Source organism: Chiloscyllium plagiosum, chromosome 14 (assembly GCF_004010195.1).
Source record: "Chiloscyllium plagiosum isolate BGI_BamShark_2017 chromosome 14, ASM401019v2, whole genome shotgun sequence".
NCBI classification, from domain to species: domain Eukaryota; kingdom Metazoa; phylum Chordata; class Chondrichthyes; order Orectolobiformes; family Hemiscylliidae; genus Chiloscyllium; species Chiloscyllium plagiosum.
In genome coordinates, this window is record NC_057723.1 from 7683507 (window position 1) to 7700804 (window position 17298).

The 17298-nt window shown below is 45.9% G+C and overlaps 1 protein-coding gene and 1 non-coding gene across 2 annotated transcripts; both read left to right on the top strand.

The window, feature by feature from the left end:
* The first annotated feature begins 1187 nt into the window (after positions 1-1187).
* On the top strand, positions 1188-10366 carry rps14 (ribosomal protein S14). The gene is made up of 5 exons (XM_043703104.1): positions 1188-1280; positions 4448-4597; positions 6892-7053; positions 9713-9789; positions 10252-10366. The coding sequence occupies exons 1-5, from the start codon at positions 1204-1206 to the stop codon at positions 10317-10319; spliced, it is 534 nt and encodes a 177-aa protein (XP_043559039.1). The 5' UTR covers positions 1188-1203; the 3' UTR covers positions 10320-10366.
* Positions 1811-1941, top strand: LOC122557012. Its single transcript, XR_006313734.1, has one exon. It is a non-coding gene; the product is annotated as a small nucleolar RNA SNORA63 (small nucleolar RNA).
* Positions 10367-17298: the final 6932 nt, after the last annotated feature.

Below are 17298 nucleotides of genomic sequence, written 5' to 3' on the forward strand. Positions count from 1 at the left end.
GGGAGTGGTCTTTACGGAATGCTGTTAGGGGAGGGGAGGGAAATATATCCTTGGTGGTGGGGTCCGTTTGGAGGTGGCGGAAATGACGGCGGATGATGTGCTGTACATGGAGATTGGTGGGGTGGTAGGTGAGGGCCAGTGGGGTTCTGGCCTGGTGGTGGTTGGAGGGGCGGGGTTCAAGGGCGGAGGATCGGGGAGTGGAAGAGATGCGGTGGAGGGCATCGTCGATCACGTCGGGGGGGAAATTGCGGTCCTTGGAGGCCATCTGGGTTGTGCGTTTTTGGAACTGGTCCTCCTGGGAGCAGATGCGGCGGAGTCGAAGGATTTGGGAGAATGGGATGGCGTTTTTACAGGGGGCAGGATGGGAGGAGGTGTAGTCCAGGTAGCTGTGGGAGTCGATCGGTTTTTAGTAGATGTCTGTGTTGATTCGGTCGCCTGAGATAGAAATAGAAAGGTTGAGGAAGGGGAGGGAGGAATCTGAGACTGTCCAGGTGAATTTGAGGTCGGGGTGGAAGGTGTTGGTGAAGTGGATGAACTGTTCAACCTCCTCGTGGGAGCACGAGGCGGCGCCGATACAGTCATCGATGTAGCGGAGGAAAAGGTGGGGGGTGGGGCCAGTGTAGTTGCGGAAGATGGATTGTTCCACATATCCTACGAAGAGGCAGGCATAGCTGGGGCCCATGTGGGTGCCCATCGCTACTCCTTTGGTTTGGAGGAAGTGGGAGGATTGGAAAGAGAAGTTGTTCAGGGTGAGGACCAGTTCAGTCAGTCATTTCTAAATAATGTCATTGCCAGAACATTTTAGTTGATTCCAATATCTTTGATTTCGAGATGCCAGTGTATTGGACTGGAGTGGACAAAGTTAAAAATCACACACAACACCAGGTTATTAGTCCAAAAGGTTTATTTGGAAGCACTAGCTTTCAGAGCTCTGCTCCCACCAAAGTGACCCAGGCGCACGCGCAGACCTAGTCCAGGCTAAAGGGGCCGCACATGCGCACAACCGACGCCGGACGGCAGACGGGTCTGCGCATGTCTACACGACAGAAGCGTGAAATGGGTTTAATATTTTAAAATGTAACAATTAAAAAATATGCGAACGTTTTACTACTTCAATTGCACTCAATTTGTTTTTTTTTACTGACAGAGGTAATTGGAACCGTTCATTGTGGTTGGCGGGGAAGGGTCGGGTGGTGCAGGCGCATGCGCTATGGCCTTCGCCCTCCCTTCCCGTGCCCTCTGACCCTCCTTTCCGGCTGTGGCTCTGCTGCGAGCGGCAGGTAGGTCTCGGGCGGCGGCGACAATCCGACTCCATCCGCCCGTTAAAACATGCTGCCCGCCGGTATCATCAGCTCCCAGCTCACCGGGCCGAGCCCGCCCGCTGGTACTCACCTTTCTTTCACTCAGTCGGAGCGCGGATGGTATCGCTACCCCGGCGCCCGGGACGACTAGGCCGCAGGCGGCCGCGCTGCAGCCCCGCGGGAAAGCGTCCAGTGCCTGGGGCAAGGGAGGCCAGGAGCCGGCTTGAAATCCAAGCCCTTTCCCGCTCATTGCTGGTAGCGAGAGAAGACGAAAGCAATGTAAAGCAGGCTGGGGATCTTTCCTGTTGGAGTTAGTTTGAGAATTGGAGATATTGGGCCTCAGGGAATATCCTGTAGGTTCACGGGAATGGAGCCTGGGACTCGGGGGTGATGTGAGATCAGACCAACTCGGGCCAGTTTTCTCCTGAATTTAAAAGGCTATAAGGGCCTGATCTGATCGACCTTTTCGAGATTTTAACCAGGAAAAGACAAGGTGGATAAACATAAAAGTGCAGGAAAAGTTACATCACAGCTGCTCAGTGCTGGAGATGTCGTTCCCCCTGCAAAAAGGAACATGTTTCATACTATCCCTGGCAGTCCAATACCCTGCTGGCTGACAGGGACGCTTGGTCACATACAAACCTGCTTTCACGTGGGCTCTGTGCTGCTGTCCCTCGACCATTCCTGAGTTTTCAAATAAATAATATTTCAATACTGAGCTGATAGTATCTACTCTTTTAGTAGACAGTTGATGAAATAGGCGAAAGTGAGGACTGCAGATGCTGGAGGTCAGGGTAGAGAGTGGGGTGCTGGAAAAGCGCAGCAGGTCAGGCAGCATCCGAGGAGCAGGAGAATCGACGTTTCAGGCAGGAGCCCTTCATCAGGAACAAGGATTGTGGGCAGAGGTACAGGTGAATTTGTCAAATGTGGAAGGATCCTTTGGGGCCTTGGACAGAGGTGAGGGGAGTGGTGTGCCTGCAGATTTCGCATTTCCTCCAGTGGCAGGAGAAGGTGTCAGGTGCGGTTTAGTCGGGGTGTGGATCTGACGAAGGAATTGTGGAGGGAATAGTCTCTCGGAGCGCTGATAGGGTGGGGAGGAAAATATATCTCCAGTGGTGGGGTCTGTTTGGAAGTGGCGGAGGATGATGCAATGTATGCGGAGTGGAAGGTGAGGACAGGGGTGGCTCTGTCCTTGCGTTGGGAGGGATGGGGTTTGAGGACGGTGGAGCGGGAAGTGGAGGAGATGCACGAGAGGGCATTGTCAATCACGTGGGAAGGGACCCCCACTGCGTCTGTTCCAGGATGACCAATTCCACCTTAGACCCAACCTCAAATTCATCTGAACCATCTCAAAACACCTCCCTCCCCTTCCCGGACCCCTCCATCACCATCTCCGGTGATTGACTAACCACAGACATCTACTACAAGCCCACCGACACTCTCAGCTACCTAGTCTATGCCTCTTCCCACCCTATCTCCTGTAAAAATGCCATCCCTTATTCTCAATTCCTCTGTCACATCTGTTCCCAATTCCACCTTAGAAAATCCCAAATGGCACCCTTCTTCCAAGTTCGCAATTTCCCTTCCCATGTGCCCTCCAGTGCACCTTCTCCACTTCCTGCACCACCGTCCTCAAACCTCACCCCTCCCAATGCAACAAGGACAGAACCTCCATAGTCCTCACCTTTCACCCCACCAACCTCCGCATATGTCGCATCATCCTCCGCCTCCTCCAAATGGATCCCACCACCAGAGATATATTCCCCTCCCCACCCCTATCAGTGTTCCGGAGAGACCATTCCCTCTGCGACTCCCTTGTCAGGTCCATGCCACCCACACCCCACTCCTAGCATTTTCCACTGCCACTACAGGCATTGCAAAACCTGTGTCGACACCACTCCCCTCACCTCCATCCAGGGCCCCAAAAGATCCATCCACATTCGGCAGAAATTTACCTGTACCTCTACTAATGTCACCTACTGTATCCTTTGCACCCGGTATGGTCTCCTCTACATCGGGGAAAGGGGACACCTGGCGGATTGTTTCAGAGAACATCTCTGGGACACTTGCGCCAACCAACCCCACTGCCCCTTGGCTGAACACTTCAGCTCCCCCTTCCACTCTGGCAAGGATATGAAGATCCTGGGCCACCTCCAACTGCTAAACAGTTACCACCTGATGCCTGGAGGAAGAATGCCTCATATTTTGACTTGGGACCCTGCAACCACACGGGATAAATGTGGATTTCAAAAGTTTCATCCTTTCCCCACCCCCTCATGCCATCCCAGTCTCAACCCTCCAACTCAACACTGTCCTGACCTGTCAATCACCTTCTCCCTCAACTTCATCTACCTTTTGCTTTCTCAGCTACCTTCCCCCCCCAACCCCGTCCTCCCATTTATCTCTCAGCCCACCAACCCACAAGCCTCATTCCTGATGAAGGGGCTTGTGTCCAAAATGTCAATTCTCCTGTTCCTTGGGTGTTGCCTGACCTGTGCTTTTCAAGTCCTAACCGCAGCCGAGTCTGCTTAGCTTCTGAGATTGACAGTTTTCAAGCTAGCATGGCCATAGGCTGAGCATCAGTTGAATGTGATGGTTCTTGGATTGTAGTAGTTTGGAATGTCGTGAAGTTAAGGGGAGTGCTATAGAGCAGAAAACTCCTGTTTTGTGCTCCGTTGTGTAGCTTATTATGTTGAAACTGCAGGTTGTAAGTTTGCCCGCTGAGCTGGAAGGTTTGTTTTCAGACGTTTCATCACCATGCTAGGTAACATCATCAGTGAGTCTCTGAACCATTGGTATTATGTCGCACTTTCTATTTGTGTGTCTCGGTCTCTTAAGGTGCATGCTATCATTTCAGGTTCTTAAGGGTTGGTAAATGGGGTCCAAATCGATGGGTGTATTGATGGAATTCTGGTAACCTATGAGAAGAAGAACCGAAAATGATATCACCCACTTTAAGAGATCAATACACGTGAATAGAAAGTGGGACATCACACTAGTGCTTCACCAGAGGCTCACTGATGATGTTACCTAATATGGTGACGAACAAACCTTCCAGCTCAGCGAGCAAACTTACAACCTAAGTCTCCACCTGAGCTACAAATCTTCTCAAATCATAAACATTGAAGATGTTTTCTCCTTTTCAGAATGGCTCCTCGTAAGGGTAAGGAAAAGAAGGAGGAGCAGGTGATTAGCCTGGGACCACAGGTGGCTGAGGGAGAGAATGTTTTTGGAGTCTGCCATATCTTTGCTTCCTTCAACGATACCTTTGTTCATGTAACAGACCTGTCTGGCAAGTAAGTTGGGGTTAACACAGAATCACTTGTGCAAGTGCTGTGGCATAGATAACATAGGTTAAGTATTGTCTGAAAGCACAGGGGCATTCTGGATGAAATGAGGAAATGATTAGACTGATGAACAGTAAAGGATAGTACAGTAGCTCAGTGATTTGCACCACTGCCTTGGGACCAGGGTTCAATTCCAGCTCTGGGCAACTATCTGCACATTCTCCATGTCTGTGTGGGTTTGCGGTGGATGCTCCAGTTTCGTCCCACAGTCCAAAGATGTGCAGGTAAATTGGATTGGCCATGGGTAAATTGTCCATGGTTGTGCAGGCTAGGTGGATTAGCTATGGGGATAGGGTGGGGGGGTCTGGCTTTGGGTGAGATGCTGTTCAGAGGCTTGGTACATCATTAGTCGGCCAAATGGTCTCTTTCTGTGCTGTAGAGATTCTGTAATCTAAAATTGTGATAGATGTTCTGTACAGAGGCCCTGGTAGCGGCCTTGAAGTGTGAAGTTATATAAATGCAGGCATTAAGCAAAGGTGGATAAATATTGACACAGGGTTTTCATTTTAATGTGGATTGGGAGGGGAATCCAAGCACCCTGTCTGAAAGGTGATGAATTTCTGAAGTGTGTCCAAAATACTTTCCTACACAATGTATTCTGATGCAATAAGGGAACAAGCAATGATGGCTTCCATAACGAGTAATGAGCCTGAATTAAATAATATTCTACTTATTTATCAAATAGTGATTACATCATCATTGAGTTCAGTGTTGCATTTGAAAGCCAAAAGTCCGAATCAGCCACCAGAAATTTAGGTTTAGATAAGGCCCATAAGACATTTAACACGAGATGGGGAAGCTCAACTTTGTAGCAAAAACAGTCAGAGGCAACTAACTGAAAGAGCTTACAAAAAGCAGCACAGGTCCTGCTGAATGACAGAGATATGAGGAGCAGCAAAAGTCCTCAAAGCAATTTACAGGAGATGCTAAAAGGATTGGGTAAGGAAATTTACAAGGGGCATAAAAATAAAGAAAAAATTTATGGTTACCAAAAGGGACTGCTGGTGGTCAGGAGCAATGTTGGCCCATTAAAGACTGGGGATATTGTCAATGTCTATAGGGAAATGGCAGGCATGTGAATACCTTGTGGTATTTACAATAGAAAAGGAGGATAACTGAGGAAATTAATGGTGGATTGGGGCAGGAGCTCAATAAAAGTCATAACTAACTAGTCTGAATTTCACTGAAACATCACTCACACAGAAATTAATGGAATTAAGAGTGATGTATCCCCAGGACTGGAAGTTTCCATCTGAGGGTGCTGAAGAAAGTAGGGGAGCACATTGTAGATGCCCAAACTATAATCTTTCAAAGTTCCATAGATTCCGGAGTCTTTCCTCTGGTCTGGAAAATTGCATGTAGCTGTGCATTTTAAGGGCAAAATAGGAAAACCAGGAAATTGCAGACCAGTTATACGGGCTAAATGAACACCTCAAATTTTCATTTTATTCAGGGCAAGCCTGGCCAGTATTCATGATTCATGACAGGCCGATTATGCCTAATAAACATCTTTGAATTTTTAAAGAGGTAACTCGGAAGATGGGAGTGTCTGGATATGGATATTTATATGGGCTTTTAGAGGGAATTTGATAAAACCTCACACGAGACTGATAATGAAGGTATAAGCCCATGGAATTGGGCAAATTGCTGAGATCGCTGGGAAATTGTTTGAGTGGCAATGGACAGAGTGTAGCGATAATGAGTGGGTCCTTAAATTGGAAGGATGTGACCAGTAGTATCCCATAGGAATCTGTTGGGGCCCAGTTAGTTTGTTGAAAGATGCTCAGCCTGGACATCCCATTCACACTCTGCCTGAGGTAGCAATGGGCCACAGTGGTCGCTATGAGCCACGCTGTGTGTTTGGATTGCAGCGGGGCCAAGGGTCAGCCTGTGGGCATTTCACCAATTAATGGGCTTGCTGGAACTCACTCAGTCCTTCAATTAGCCTCTAGTAATGAATGGAGTATCTCCCTCATGTTTGGTCATTACTTGTCGATGGGGAAATGAATCTGGCGAAGGCAATAGTGATTTGTAGCCCACCGTAGCTTACAGAAAGCTGAATAACTTCATGGTTTCTGATTTCTTTCAACAAGGTTTGCTTACACTCTGATAACAGCACGGTCTTCGCCAATGACTTGACAAAATGTCTGCTCCTTGAGGTGTTTTTTTCCCTCTTGTCACACTTGAATTTGTTTGAGTCCTCATCTCCGTTCGTACTATAACCTGGTTATTGCTTGTTGCAGGGAAACTATCTGCCGTGTCACTGGTGGGATGAAGGTGAAGGCTGACAGAGATGAGTCCTCCCCATATGCTGCCATGTTGGCTGCTCAGGATGTGTCCCAGAGATGCAAGGAGCTGGGCATCACCGCCCTGCACATCAAGCTGCGTGCTACTGGAGGCAACAGGTTAGAGCTTGTTCATAGTGTGCAGGGGCTGGGAAATTGTGGGTGCTTATCTGTGGTTTACTGTTAAAAGTTGAATGAATTTGTGATCTAATCGTATTTCTAGCCATGTTGTAAGGTCTAATGCAAACCCACAGGGATGCAGAAAGAGTCTGAATCAAGTGCAGGAAAAGTTACGTCACAGCTGCTCAGTGCTGGCGATGTCGTTCCCCCTGCAGAAAGGAACACGTTTCATACTATCCCTGTCAGTTTAGCATGTCCCCAGCTGGCAGGGACGCTTGGTCACGGACAATCTGTTTGAAATACTGCATTGGCAACGGTGTCTTCCAGGTGTGATTCTTAAACCAAGGCTCTGTCTGCTGTCTTGGGTTATAATAACAGAACAGTAAGAAAATCTTCATCTAATCATCAGGCAGAGTCAGCATGGCTTCATGAAAGGGAAATCATGTCTAACTAATTTAAAGATGCCTGATGAAGGGCTTTTGTCCGAAACGTCAATTTTTCCTGCTCCTCAGATGCTGCCTGACCTGCTGTGCTTTTCCAGCACCACACTAATCTTGACTAATTTGAAGAAATCTTAATCAGAATGGATAGAGGAGAACCGGTGGATGTGTTGTATTTGGATTTCTAGAATGTGTTTGACAAGGTACCTCTCAAAAACAGTTGTCGTAAGAGCAGTGTTGGGGGCAGTATATTGCCATGAATGGGGATTTGGCTAATGGGCAGGAAACAATGAGTGGGCGATCAATGGTTTTTCTTCCAAGTTGCCAAGCCCATGGCCAGTGGGGTTCCATAGGGATCAGTTGCTGAGACCTTAGCTGTTTACAATATACCTTAGTGACTTAGAGGAGCTAAGTGAATGTACTATAGTAAATTTGCAGACAACACAAAAACAGACAAAAAGGCAGGTTGAGGGGGTACAAACAGTTTACAGAGAGATAGGTTAATTGGACAGAAAACTGGTAAACGCAGGTAAATGGAAACTAGTTTGATTTTGAAAACTTGTTTGCGTCTGTTTCCGATATTGGAAGGGGGAACGAAAGAACAATATTACTTAAATGGAGAAAAACTGCAGGAAGCTCCAACACAAAGAGACTTGGGGGTACTTGTGCATGAATCGCAAAGCTAGCACCCCGGGGCAGCAAATAATCAGGAAAGCTCATGGAACATTGGCCCATGTTTCAAGGAGGTTGGAGTATAAGAATAGGGAAGGTTTACTGCAACTGTACAAGGTGCTGGAATACTGTGAACAGTTTTGGTCCCCTTATTTAAAAGAGATTGTTTCATTGGAGGCAGTTGAGAAGATTCGCTTGGATGATCCCTGTTATGCAGGAATTTCAGATGACTTAAAGCTAGACAAGTTGGGACTCGTTAGAGTTTAGAAGAATGAGAAGTCATTTGTGGGCGGCACAGTGGTTAGCACTGCTGCCTCACAGCGCCAGAGACCCGGGTTCATTTCCCGTCTCAGGCGACTGACTGTGTGGAGTTTGCACATTCTCCCCGTGTCTGCGTGGGTTTCCTCTGGGTGCTCCGGTCTCCTCCCACAATCCAAACATGTGCAGGTTAGGTGAATTGACCATGCTAAATTGCCCGTAGTGTTAGGTTAGGGGTAAATGTAGGGGTCTGGGTGGGTTGCGCTTCGGCGGGGCGGTGTGGACTTGTTGGGCCGAAGGGCCTGTTTCCACACTGTATGTAATCTAATCTAATTGAAACATAAGATTATAAAGGGACATGATTGGGTAAATGGTGAAAGGATGTTTCTCCCTCATGGGAGAGTCTAGGAACAGAAGGCACAGTCTCAGAATAGAGAGGCACCATTTAAAACTGAAATGAGGAGGAATTTCTTCCCACTTTACTTTTGAATATTTGATATTTATTCCACAAAATACGAACTGGAGTGGATCATATGGTCCCTCAAACCTACTCTGATCGGGTTTCATCTGAGCTTGGCCTCAACCCTCCTGTCCTGTCTTCCATTCTTGAATGGTCCAAGAATCTATCACCCTTAAATACAGGAGCCTCGATTATCCAAACATTTGATTGTTCGACAAGATCGCAAAGTCCTGATGGCTAAACTGTTATCTGGCATTCGATTAATCGAACAAAATACTCCCCATCTGTGTCATTTGGATAATTGAGGTTTCTGTGTATACAATATGTTCAATGTCTCAGCTGCAGAATTCCAAAGATAATGCCTCACTGGTTTTAAATAGGAAATCCCTTATTCTGAGACTATCTTTCCAGTTCTTCATACCCAAGAAGTAGGAAGGTCCTTTCAACCATGCACCCTTGTACTATCATCATTCATTAAGGTCAGCTTTTGTTCTTCTAAACATTGAGCATCGGTCTAACCTACTTTTTTTTGAGTAGTCACCCCTCCTCTAAGAAATTAGCCTAGCGAACCTTTGAACTGCTGCTATGGTGACAGACCTACATCAATACTCCAGGTCTGAGTGTGTTCATTTCAGGTTTAACTGTCTGAAACTTCACAGTTGGGAGCAGTCATCCTGAACTGAAGAAAACCAGCCCATGAGTGATATAAACTCAGAAGTGCAATCCCAGGTCTGGCAAGCTATGGTTTAAACCTTGATGCTGTGTCTAACCTGTGGGTTAATGTGATGTCTCGCCTGTGTCAAATATGGGGTTTTATTTTTCCCTCCAGGACCAAGACCCCCGGACCCGGTGCCCAGTCAGCATTGAGAGCCCTGGCTCGATCTGGGATGAAAATCGGCCGGATTGGTGAGACTTGATTCTCTTGTCGCTGACAGTTTATTGCTGATGATAAACCCTCTGATGAATGGACAGTAGGAAACCTGGGTTGAAGTGCAGGATAAATTATATCGCAGCTGCTCAGTGCTGGTGATGTCGTTCCCCCTGCAGAAAGAAACACGTTTCATACTATCTCTGTCAGTTTAGCATGTCCCCAGCTGGCAGGGACGCTTGGTCACGGACAATCCATTTAAAATGAGCTGGTGGAATGTGGGCTGTGTGCAAAGTTTCTCAAAGACAGGAGTGGAGCTGCTGTGCCCATCGTTCTTTGAGTTGAGTGGGGGAAATCGGCTTACTCCAGATCATAAGATGGTACAAAAGGGTTTTGGACATAAGACCCAAGTTAGAATCTAAATTGTGCAGCCTGTGTTGTTTCTAACCTGTCTAGTGCCTGGTCTTACTGTTTGTTTTGACATTTTCTTGTTCTGACAGAGGACGTTACTCCTATTCCATCAGACAGCACTCGCAGAAAGGGAGGTCGCAGAGGTCGCCGTTTGTAATTGTTTTCTGTATGTTTCAGTGTAACTAATAAAAAGAGTTCTTCTGATCAGTGGTTTTTGTTTGCTCTCCCCTTGGTTCTGTGAGCACCTGCAGATCCAAAGCCTTGGGTCTGGCATTGATTTGAACTTCGCTAGAACCTGAAGAGAGTGTGCTACACTTGCAGAGGTTTCATCGTTTTGAAAAGTTTACACATCAAGTTCTGTCAGCTGTCTGAATGAAAAGGTACCGCGGCGGTGATTATGAAGCAGAGACATTGACATTTGCCTTGGTCAATATTTATTCCTAAATAAGCCCAGTTTGTTTTTGAGAGAATAAATTGTCTGGTCATTATGGTGTCTGTCTAGGATTTTGCTATAATGTTACAACATTGACCAAACTTCAAAACCACTGTGTTGTCTTGCGTTTATATAACTGCTGTGTTATTTCCCCATTCTCATGCCCCAAGCATTTTTCAGACTGTGTTGAAATTCAGACTCCTTTATCATCCAGTTTTTTTTCTTTTTTTACACTCAGGGAATGTAAGTCTCCTAAATGACAGAAAAAGCCACAGCTCCACAGGCTGTCAAGTGAAATGCTCGTTATTTCTCATCTGCCGCAATGTTGTTCATTCAGAGAAAGTATTGCCTTTTTTCCCCAAGCTGGGCCCAGTCCTCAATGGCAGGGTTTGAACACGTCAAACTTCCCAAAAAGAAATGATTTAAGAAAGACTTACTCCCAGTTCAACGATGACTGTTGTGAACATGTTTATTCAGGATCATGCTTTCCTCTTGTCATCACTGAAATAATACCCCAGAGGCCAGAATCCCATCATCAAGTCACCCTTTGTTTACACATGCCCAACCCTTGACACTAGTCAGCATCCAGTTTTTATTTGAGTGCCCTCAGCAGTGGAGTTTTGTGCCAACTCCACCTCTCTGGCTAAATAGCGTTGGTGTGCAGGACCAAGTTTGTAAGTCTGAAGTATTTCTGAATTGTCTCAGCAGTGTCTTTCAGGTTGAGCCTACAAGTAACTCCAGACCCACAGCAATGTGGTTGACTCAACTACCTGCTGAACTGGCCTTGCAAGCCACTCAATTGTACCAATCACTATGAAGTTTCAAGAAAGAATTGAAACTGGATGAACCACCTGGCATTGACCTTAGGCACTGGAAAAGATAAAAGCAGAAACAGCCATGTTCTACTGTAACATCCTCCTTATGAACATCTGACAGCTAGTGCCAAAATTGGGAGAGCTGTTTGACAGGCCAGTCAAATAACAGCCTGACGGCAGTGAAATATGATTCTCAGAGTATGAATGTGTCCTAGACACCTTTGGATTTGTCCTGTTCCATCTGGAGGACAGATCAGGCAGAGGTGGTGGCATGGGAGTTGCCAACATTGGCTCTGGACCCCTTGAGCTTTCATGGCTTCAGGTTAAATATGGGCAAGGTTGTTGCATACCTTCTGTGCTGATGAATCATGTTAAACACTTGGAGGAAACACTGAATGTGGCAAGGATGCAAAGTGTACCCTGGTAGAATTTCAGTGTCCACCACGGAGCAGGAGGAGATAGAGCTGGTTGGTTTTGAAAGACATAGCTGCTCGGCTAGATCTGCACCAGGCATCTTCCATACCAACCTGCTAACTGCAGATGCATCTATCCATGACTGATATAAATAAGAGTGACTGCCACACAGTCATAGTGGAGGTGAAGTAACTTTTAATGTTCAGAATAACCTCCGTGGCACTATCACAAGGCTAAATTGGACAAACGTTGACCATATCAAAACAACTGAAGAATGGGCGTCCATAAGGTGCAGTGGGCCATCAACAGCAACAAAATTGTATTTCACAATCTGCAACATCATGGCATACCTTGGCATATCCTCCATTCAACCATGACTGTCAACCCTGATTCAATGGAGAGTGTGGGAGTAGCACCAGGCATAACTGAAACTGAGGTGTCAACCTATTGGAGCTACCCAGCAGGATAAGCAGCAAGTGATAGAGCTTGGGAAATGGTGGCCTAGTGGTGTTATTGCTGGACTATGAATCCAGATAATCTACCATGGTAAATGGTAGCCGTGATGGAGAGGCGTTAGTGTTGGTCTAGGGTGGACAAAGTTAAAAATCACAAAATATAGTTCAACAAATTTACTTCCAAATAAACCTTTTGGACTACAACCGGGTTTTGTGTGATTTTAACATGGTAAATGGTGGAATTTGAATTCCGTTTTTAAAATCTGGTAGTTCCTTTCTGCAGGGGGAACGACATCACCAGCCTTCTGTGGCTAAACCCATTTCAAACAGGTATGCTGTTTTGGAAAATGTAGGGGGTGGTGGATTCTCAGGGGAATGTAGCACAAACAGCCAAGTTTCTGGTATTGAGACTGGCTCTAATGCAACGAGGGGTACGTCGGGTTCCAAGAGACTGATTGTGTTAGGGGACTCTTGAGTGGCCAGCAGTGAAAAATCAGAATGGTGTGTTGCTTCCTTGGTGCCAGGATCAAGGATGTCTCAGAGAGGGTGCAAATGTTCTCAAAGGGGAGAGGGACTAGCAGGCGGTCATTGTCCACATTGGAACTAACGACATAGGAAGGGAAAAGGTTGAGATTCTGAAGGGAGATTACAAAGACTCAGGCAGCAATTTAAAAAGAGATCCTCGAGAGTAGTAATATCTGGATTACTCCCAGTGCTAAGAACTAGTGATGGCAGGAATAGGAGGATAGAGCAGATGAATGCATGGCTGAGGAGCTGGTGTATGGGAGAAAGATTCACATTTTTGGATCATTGGAAGGTGTTTTGGGGTAGAAGAAGGATGGATTGCACCTGAATTGGAAGGGGACTTTATACTGGCAGAGAGATTTGCTAGAATTGCTTGGGAAAATTTAAACTAGTAAGGTGGAGGGTGGGACCCAAGGAGATAGTGAGGAGAGAGAACAATCTGAGACTGGTATTGTTGAGAATAAAGGCAAGTCAAACAGTCAGGGCAGGCAAGGACAAAGCAGAGAACAAGGTAGGACTGATAAACTGCATTTACTTCAATGTAAGGGGCCTAACAGAGAAGGCAGATGAACTCAGGGCATGGTTAGGAACATGGGACTGGGATATCATAGCAATTACAGAAACATGGCTCAGGGATGGGCAGGTCTGGCAGCTTAATGTTCCAGGATACAAATGCTACAGGAAGGATAGAAAGGGAGGCAAGAGAGGAGGGGGAGTGGCATTATTGATAAGGGATAGCATTACAGCTGTGCTGAGGGAGCATATTCCTGGAAATACATCCAGGGAAGTTATTTGGGTGGAACTGAGTAATAAGAAAGGGATGATCACCTTATTGGGATTGTATTATAGTCCCCCTAATAGTCAGAGGGAGATTGAGAAACAAATTTGTAAGGAGATCTCAGCTATCTGTAAGAATAACAGGGTAGTTATGGTCGGGGATTTTAACTTTCCAGCATAGACTGGGACTGCCATAGTGTTAAGGGTTCAGATGGAGAGAAAATTGTTAATTTTTCTGATTCAGTATGTGGATGTACCTGTGAGAGAAGATGCAAAACTTGACCTACTCTTGGGAGGTAAGGCAGGGCTGGTGACTGAGGTGTCAGTAGCGGAGCACTTTGGGGCCAGCGACCATAATTCTATTAGTTTTAAAATAGCAATGGAAAAGGATGGACCAGATCTAAAAGTTGAAGTTCTAAATTGGAGGAAGACCAATTTTGACGGTATTAGAACATAGAACATGGAAAAGTACAGCACAGAACAGGCCCTTTGGCCCACGATGTTGTGCCGAGGTTTAATCCTAATGTAAAATATAGTAACTTAACCTACGTACCCCTCAACTCACTGCTATCCATGTGCATGTCCAGCAGTCGCTTAAATGTCCCGAATGACTCTGCTTCCACCACCACCACTGGCAACACATTCCATGCATTCACAACTCTCTGCATAAAGAACCTACTTCCGACGTCTCCTCTATACCTTTCTCATAATATCTTCAAACTAGGACCCCTCATATCAGTCAATCCTGCCTTGGGGAAAAGTCTCTGGCTATCGACTCTATCCATGCCTCTCATTATCTTGTATATCTCGATCAGGTCTCCTCTCTTCCTCCTTCTCTCCAGAGAGAAAAGTCCAAGCTTATTCAACCTTTCTTCATAAAGCAAGCCCTCCAGTCCAGGCAGCATCCTGTTAAACCTTCTTTTACCCTCTCCAAAGCCTCGGTATCTTTCCTACAATAGGGCAACTAGAACTGGACACAATATTCCAAGTGTGGTCTCACCAGGGCCTTGTAGAGCTGCGGCAAAACCTCGCAGCTCTTAAATTCGATCTCCCTGTTAATGAAAACCAAAACACCATTTGCTTTCTCAACAACCCTATCCACTTGGGTGGCAACTTTGAGAGATCTATGTATTTGCACACCCAGATCCCTCTTCTTCCACACTGCCAAGAATCTTGTCTTTAATCCTATAGTCAGCATTTGAGTTCGACCTTCCAAAATGCATCACTTCTCATTTATCCAGGTTGAACTCCATCTGCCATTTCTCAGCCCAGCTCTGCATCCTGTCTATGTCACGCTGCAGCCTGCAGTAGTCCTCTATACTATCGACCTTTGTGTCATCTACAAATTTACTAACCCCCCCTCAACCTCCTCATCCAAGTCATTTATAAAAACTACAAAGAGCAGAAGCCCAAGAACAGAGCCCTGCGGGACCCCACTCAACACTGTCCTCCAGGCAGAATACTTTCCATCTGCAACTACTCTCTGCCTTCTGTCAGCCAACCTATTCTGAATCCAGATAGCCAAATCTCCCTGTATCCCATACTTCCTGACTTTATGAATGAGCCTACCATGGGGAACCTTATCAAATGCCTTGCTGAAGTCCATATATACCACATCCACTGCTTGGCCTTCATCGACCTGTCTTGTCACCTCCTCAAAGAACTCAATAAGACTTGTGAGGCATGACCTGCCCCTGACAAAGCCATGCTGACTGCCTTTAATCCCACTATGCTTTGCCAAATAGTCATAAATCCTATCCCTCAGAATTTTTTCCAAATCTTTGCTGACCAGACATAAGACTGACTGGTCAGTAACAGGGATTTCCCTATTCCCCTTCTTGAAAAAAGGAACAACATTCGCCTCTTTCCAATCCTCCAGTTTGACTCCCGTGGAGAGTGAGGAGGCAAATATCCTCGCCAGTGGCTTAGCAACCTCCTTTCTCACTTCCCGGAGCAGCCTAGGATAAATCTGGTCTGGCTCTAGGGATTTATCAATCTTAATGTTTTCCAAAATTTCTAGCACATCAACTTCATCAATCTTGATCTGGTCAAGACTGTCTCCCAGCTCCTCAAAGTTTTCATTCATAGGTATTAGGCAAGAACTTTCAAAAGCTGACTGGGGGTAGATGTTCACAGGTGAAGGGATGGCTGGAAAATGGGAAGCCTTCAGAAGTGAGATAATGAGATTCCAGAGACAGTATGTACCTGTTAGGGTGAAAGGAAAGGCTGGTAGGTATAGGGAATGCTGGATGACCAAAGAAACTGAGGATTTGGTTAAGAAAAAGATGGAAGCATATGTCAGGTATAGACAGGATAGATCGAATGAATCCTTAGAAGAGTATAAAGGCAGTAGGAGTACTTAAGAGAGAAATCAAGAGAGCAAAAAGGGACATGAGATAGCTTTGGCAAATAGAATTAAGGAGAATCCAAAGGGTTTTTACAAATAAATTATGGACAAAAGGGTGACTAAGGAGAGAATAGGGCCCCTCAAAATCAGCAAGGCGGTCTTTGTGTGGAGCCACAGGAGATGGGGGAAATACTAAATGAGACTTTTGCTTCAGTATTTACTGTGGAAAAGGACATGGAAGATATAGAATGTAGGGAGATAGATGGTGACATCTTGAAAAATGTCCAAATTACAGAGGAGGAAGTGCATAAAAGTGGATACATCACCAGGACCTGATCAGGTATACTCTAGAACTTTGTGGGAAGCAAGGGAAGTGATTGCAGGGCCTTTTACTGAGATATTTGTATCATTGATAGCCAACCTCCCGTCTTCAAGTATAACTAACGTGGTGGACAAGCTAGGGAACTATAGACCAGTGAGCCTGAGGTCGGTGATGGGCAAGTTGTTAGAGGGAATCCTGAGGAACAGGATGTACATGTATTTGGAAAGGCAAGGACTGATTAGGGATAATCAACATGGCTTTGTGTGTGGGAAATCATGTCTCACAAACTTGACTGAGTTTTTTGAAGAAGTAGCAAAGAGGATTGATGAGGGCAAAGCGGTAGATGTGATCTATATAGACTTCAATAAGGCATTCGGCAAGGTTTCCCATGGGAGACTGATTGGCAAGGTTAGATCTCATGGAATACAGGGAGAACTAACCATTTGAATACAGAACTGGTTCAAAGGTAGAAGACAGAGGGTGGTGGTGGAGGGTTGTTTTTAAGACTGGAGGCCTGTGACCAGTGGAGTGCCAGAAGGATCGGTGCTGGGTCCTCTACTTTTTGTCATTTATATAAATGATTTGGATGTGAGTGTAAGAGCTATAGTTAGTAAGTTTGCAGATGACACCAAAATTGGAGGTGTAATGGACAGCGAAGAGGGTTACCTCAGATTACAACAGGATCTTGATCAGATGGGCCAATACACTGAGAAGTGGCCGATGGAGTTGAATTCAGATAAATGCGAGGTGCAGCATTTTGGGAAACCAAATCTTTGCAGGACTTATCCACTTAATGGTAAGATCCTTGGGAGTGTTGCTGAACAAAGAGACCTTGGAGTGCAGGTTCATAGCTCCTTGAAAGTGGAGTCACAGGTAGATAGGATAGTGAAGAAGGTGTTTGGTATGCTTTCCTTTCTTGGTCAGAGTATTGAGTACAGGAGTTGAGAGGTCATGTTGCAGCTGTTCAGGACATTGGTTAGACCACTTTTGAAATATTGCGTGCAATTTCTATCAGAAAGATGTTGTGAAACTTGAAAGGGTTCAGAAA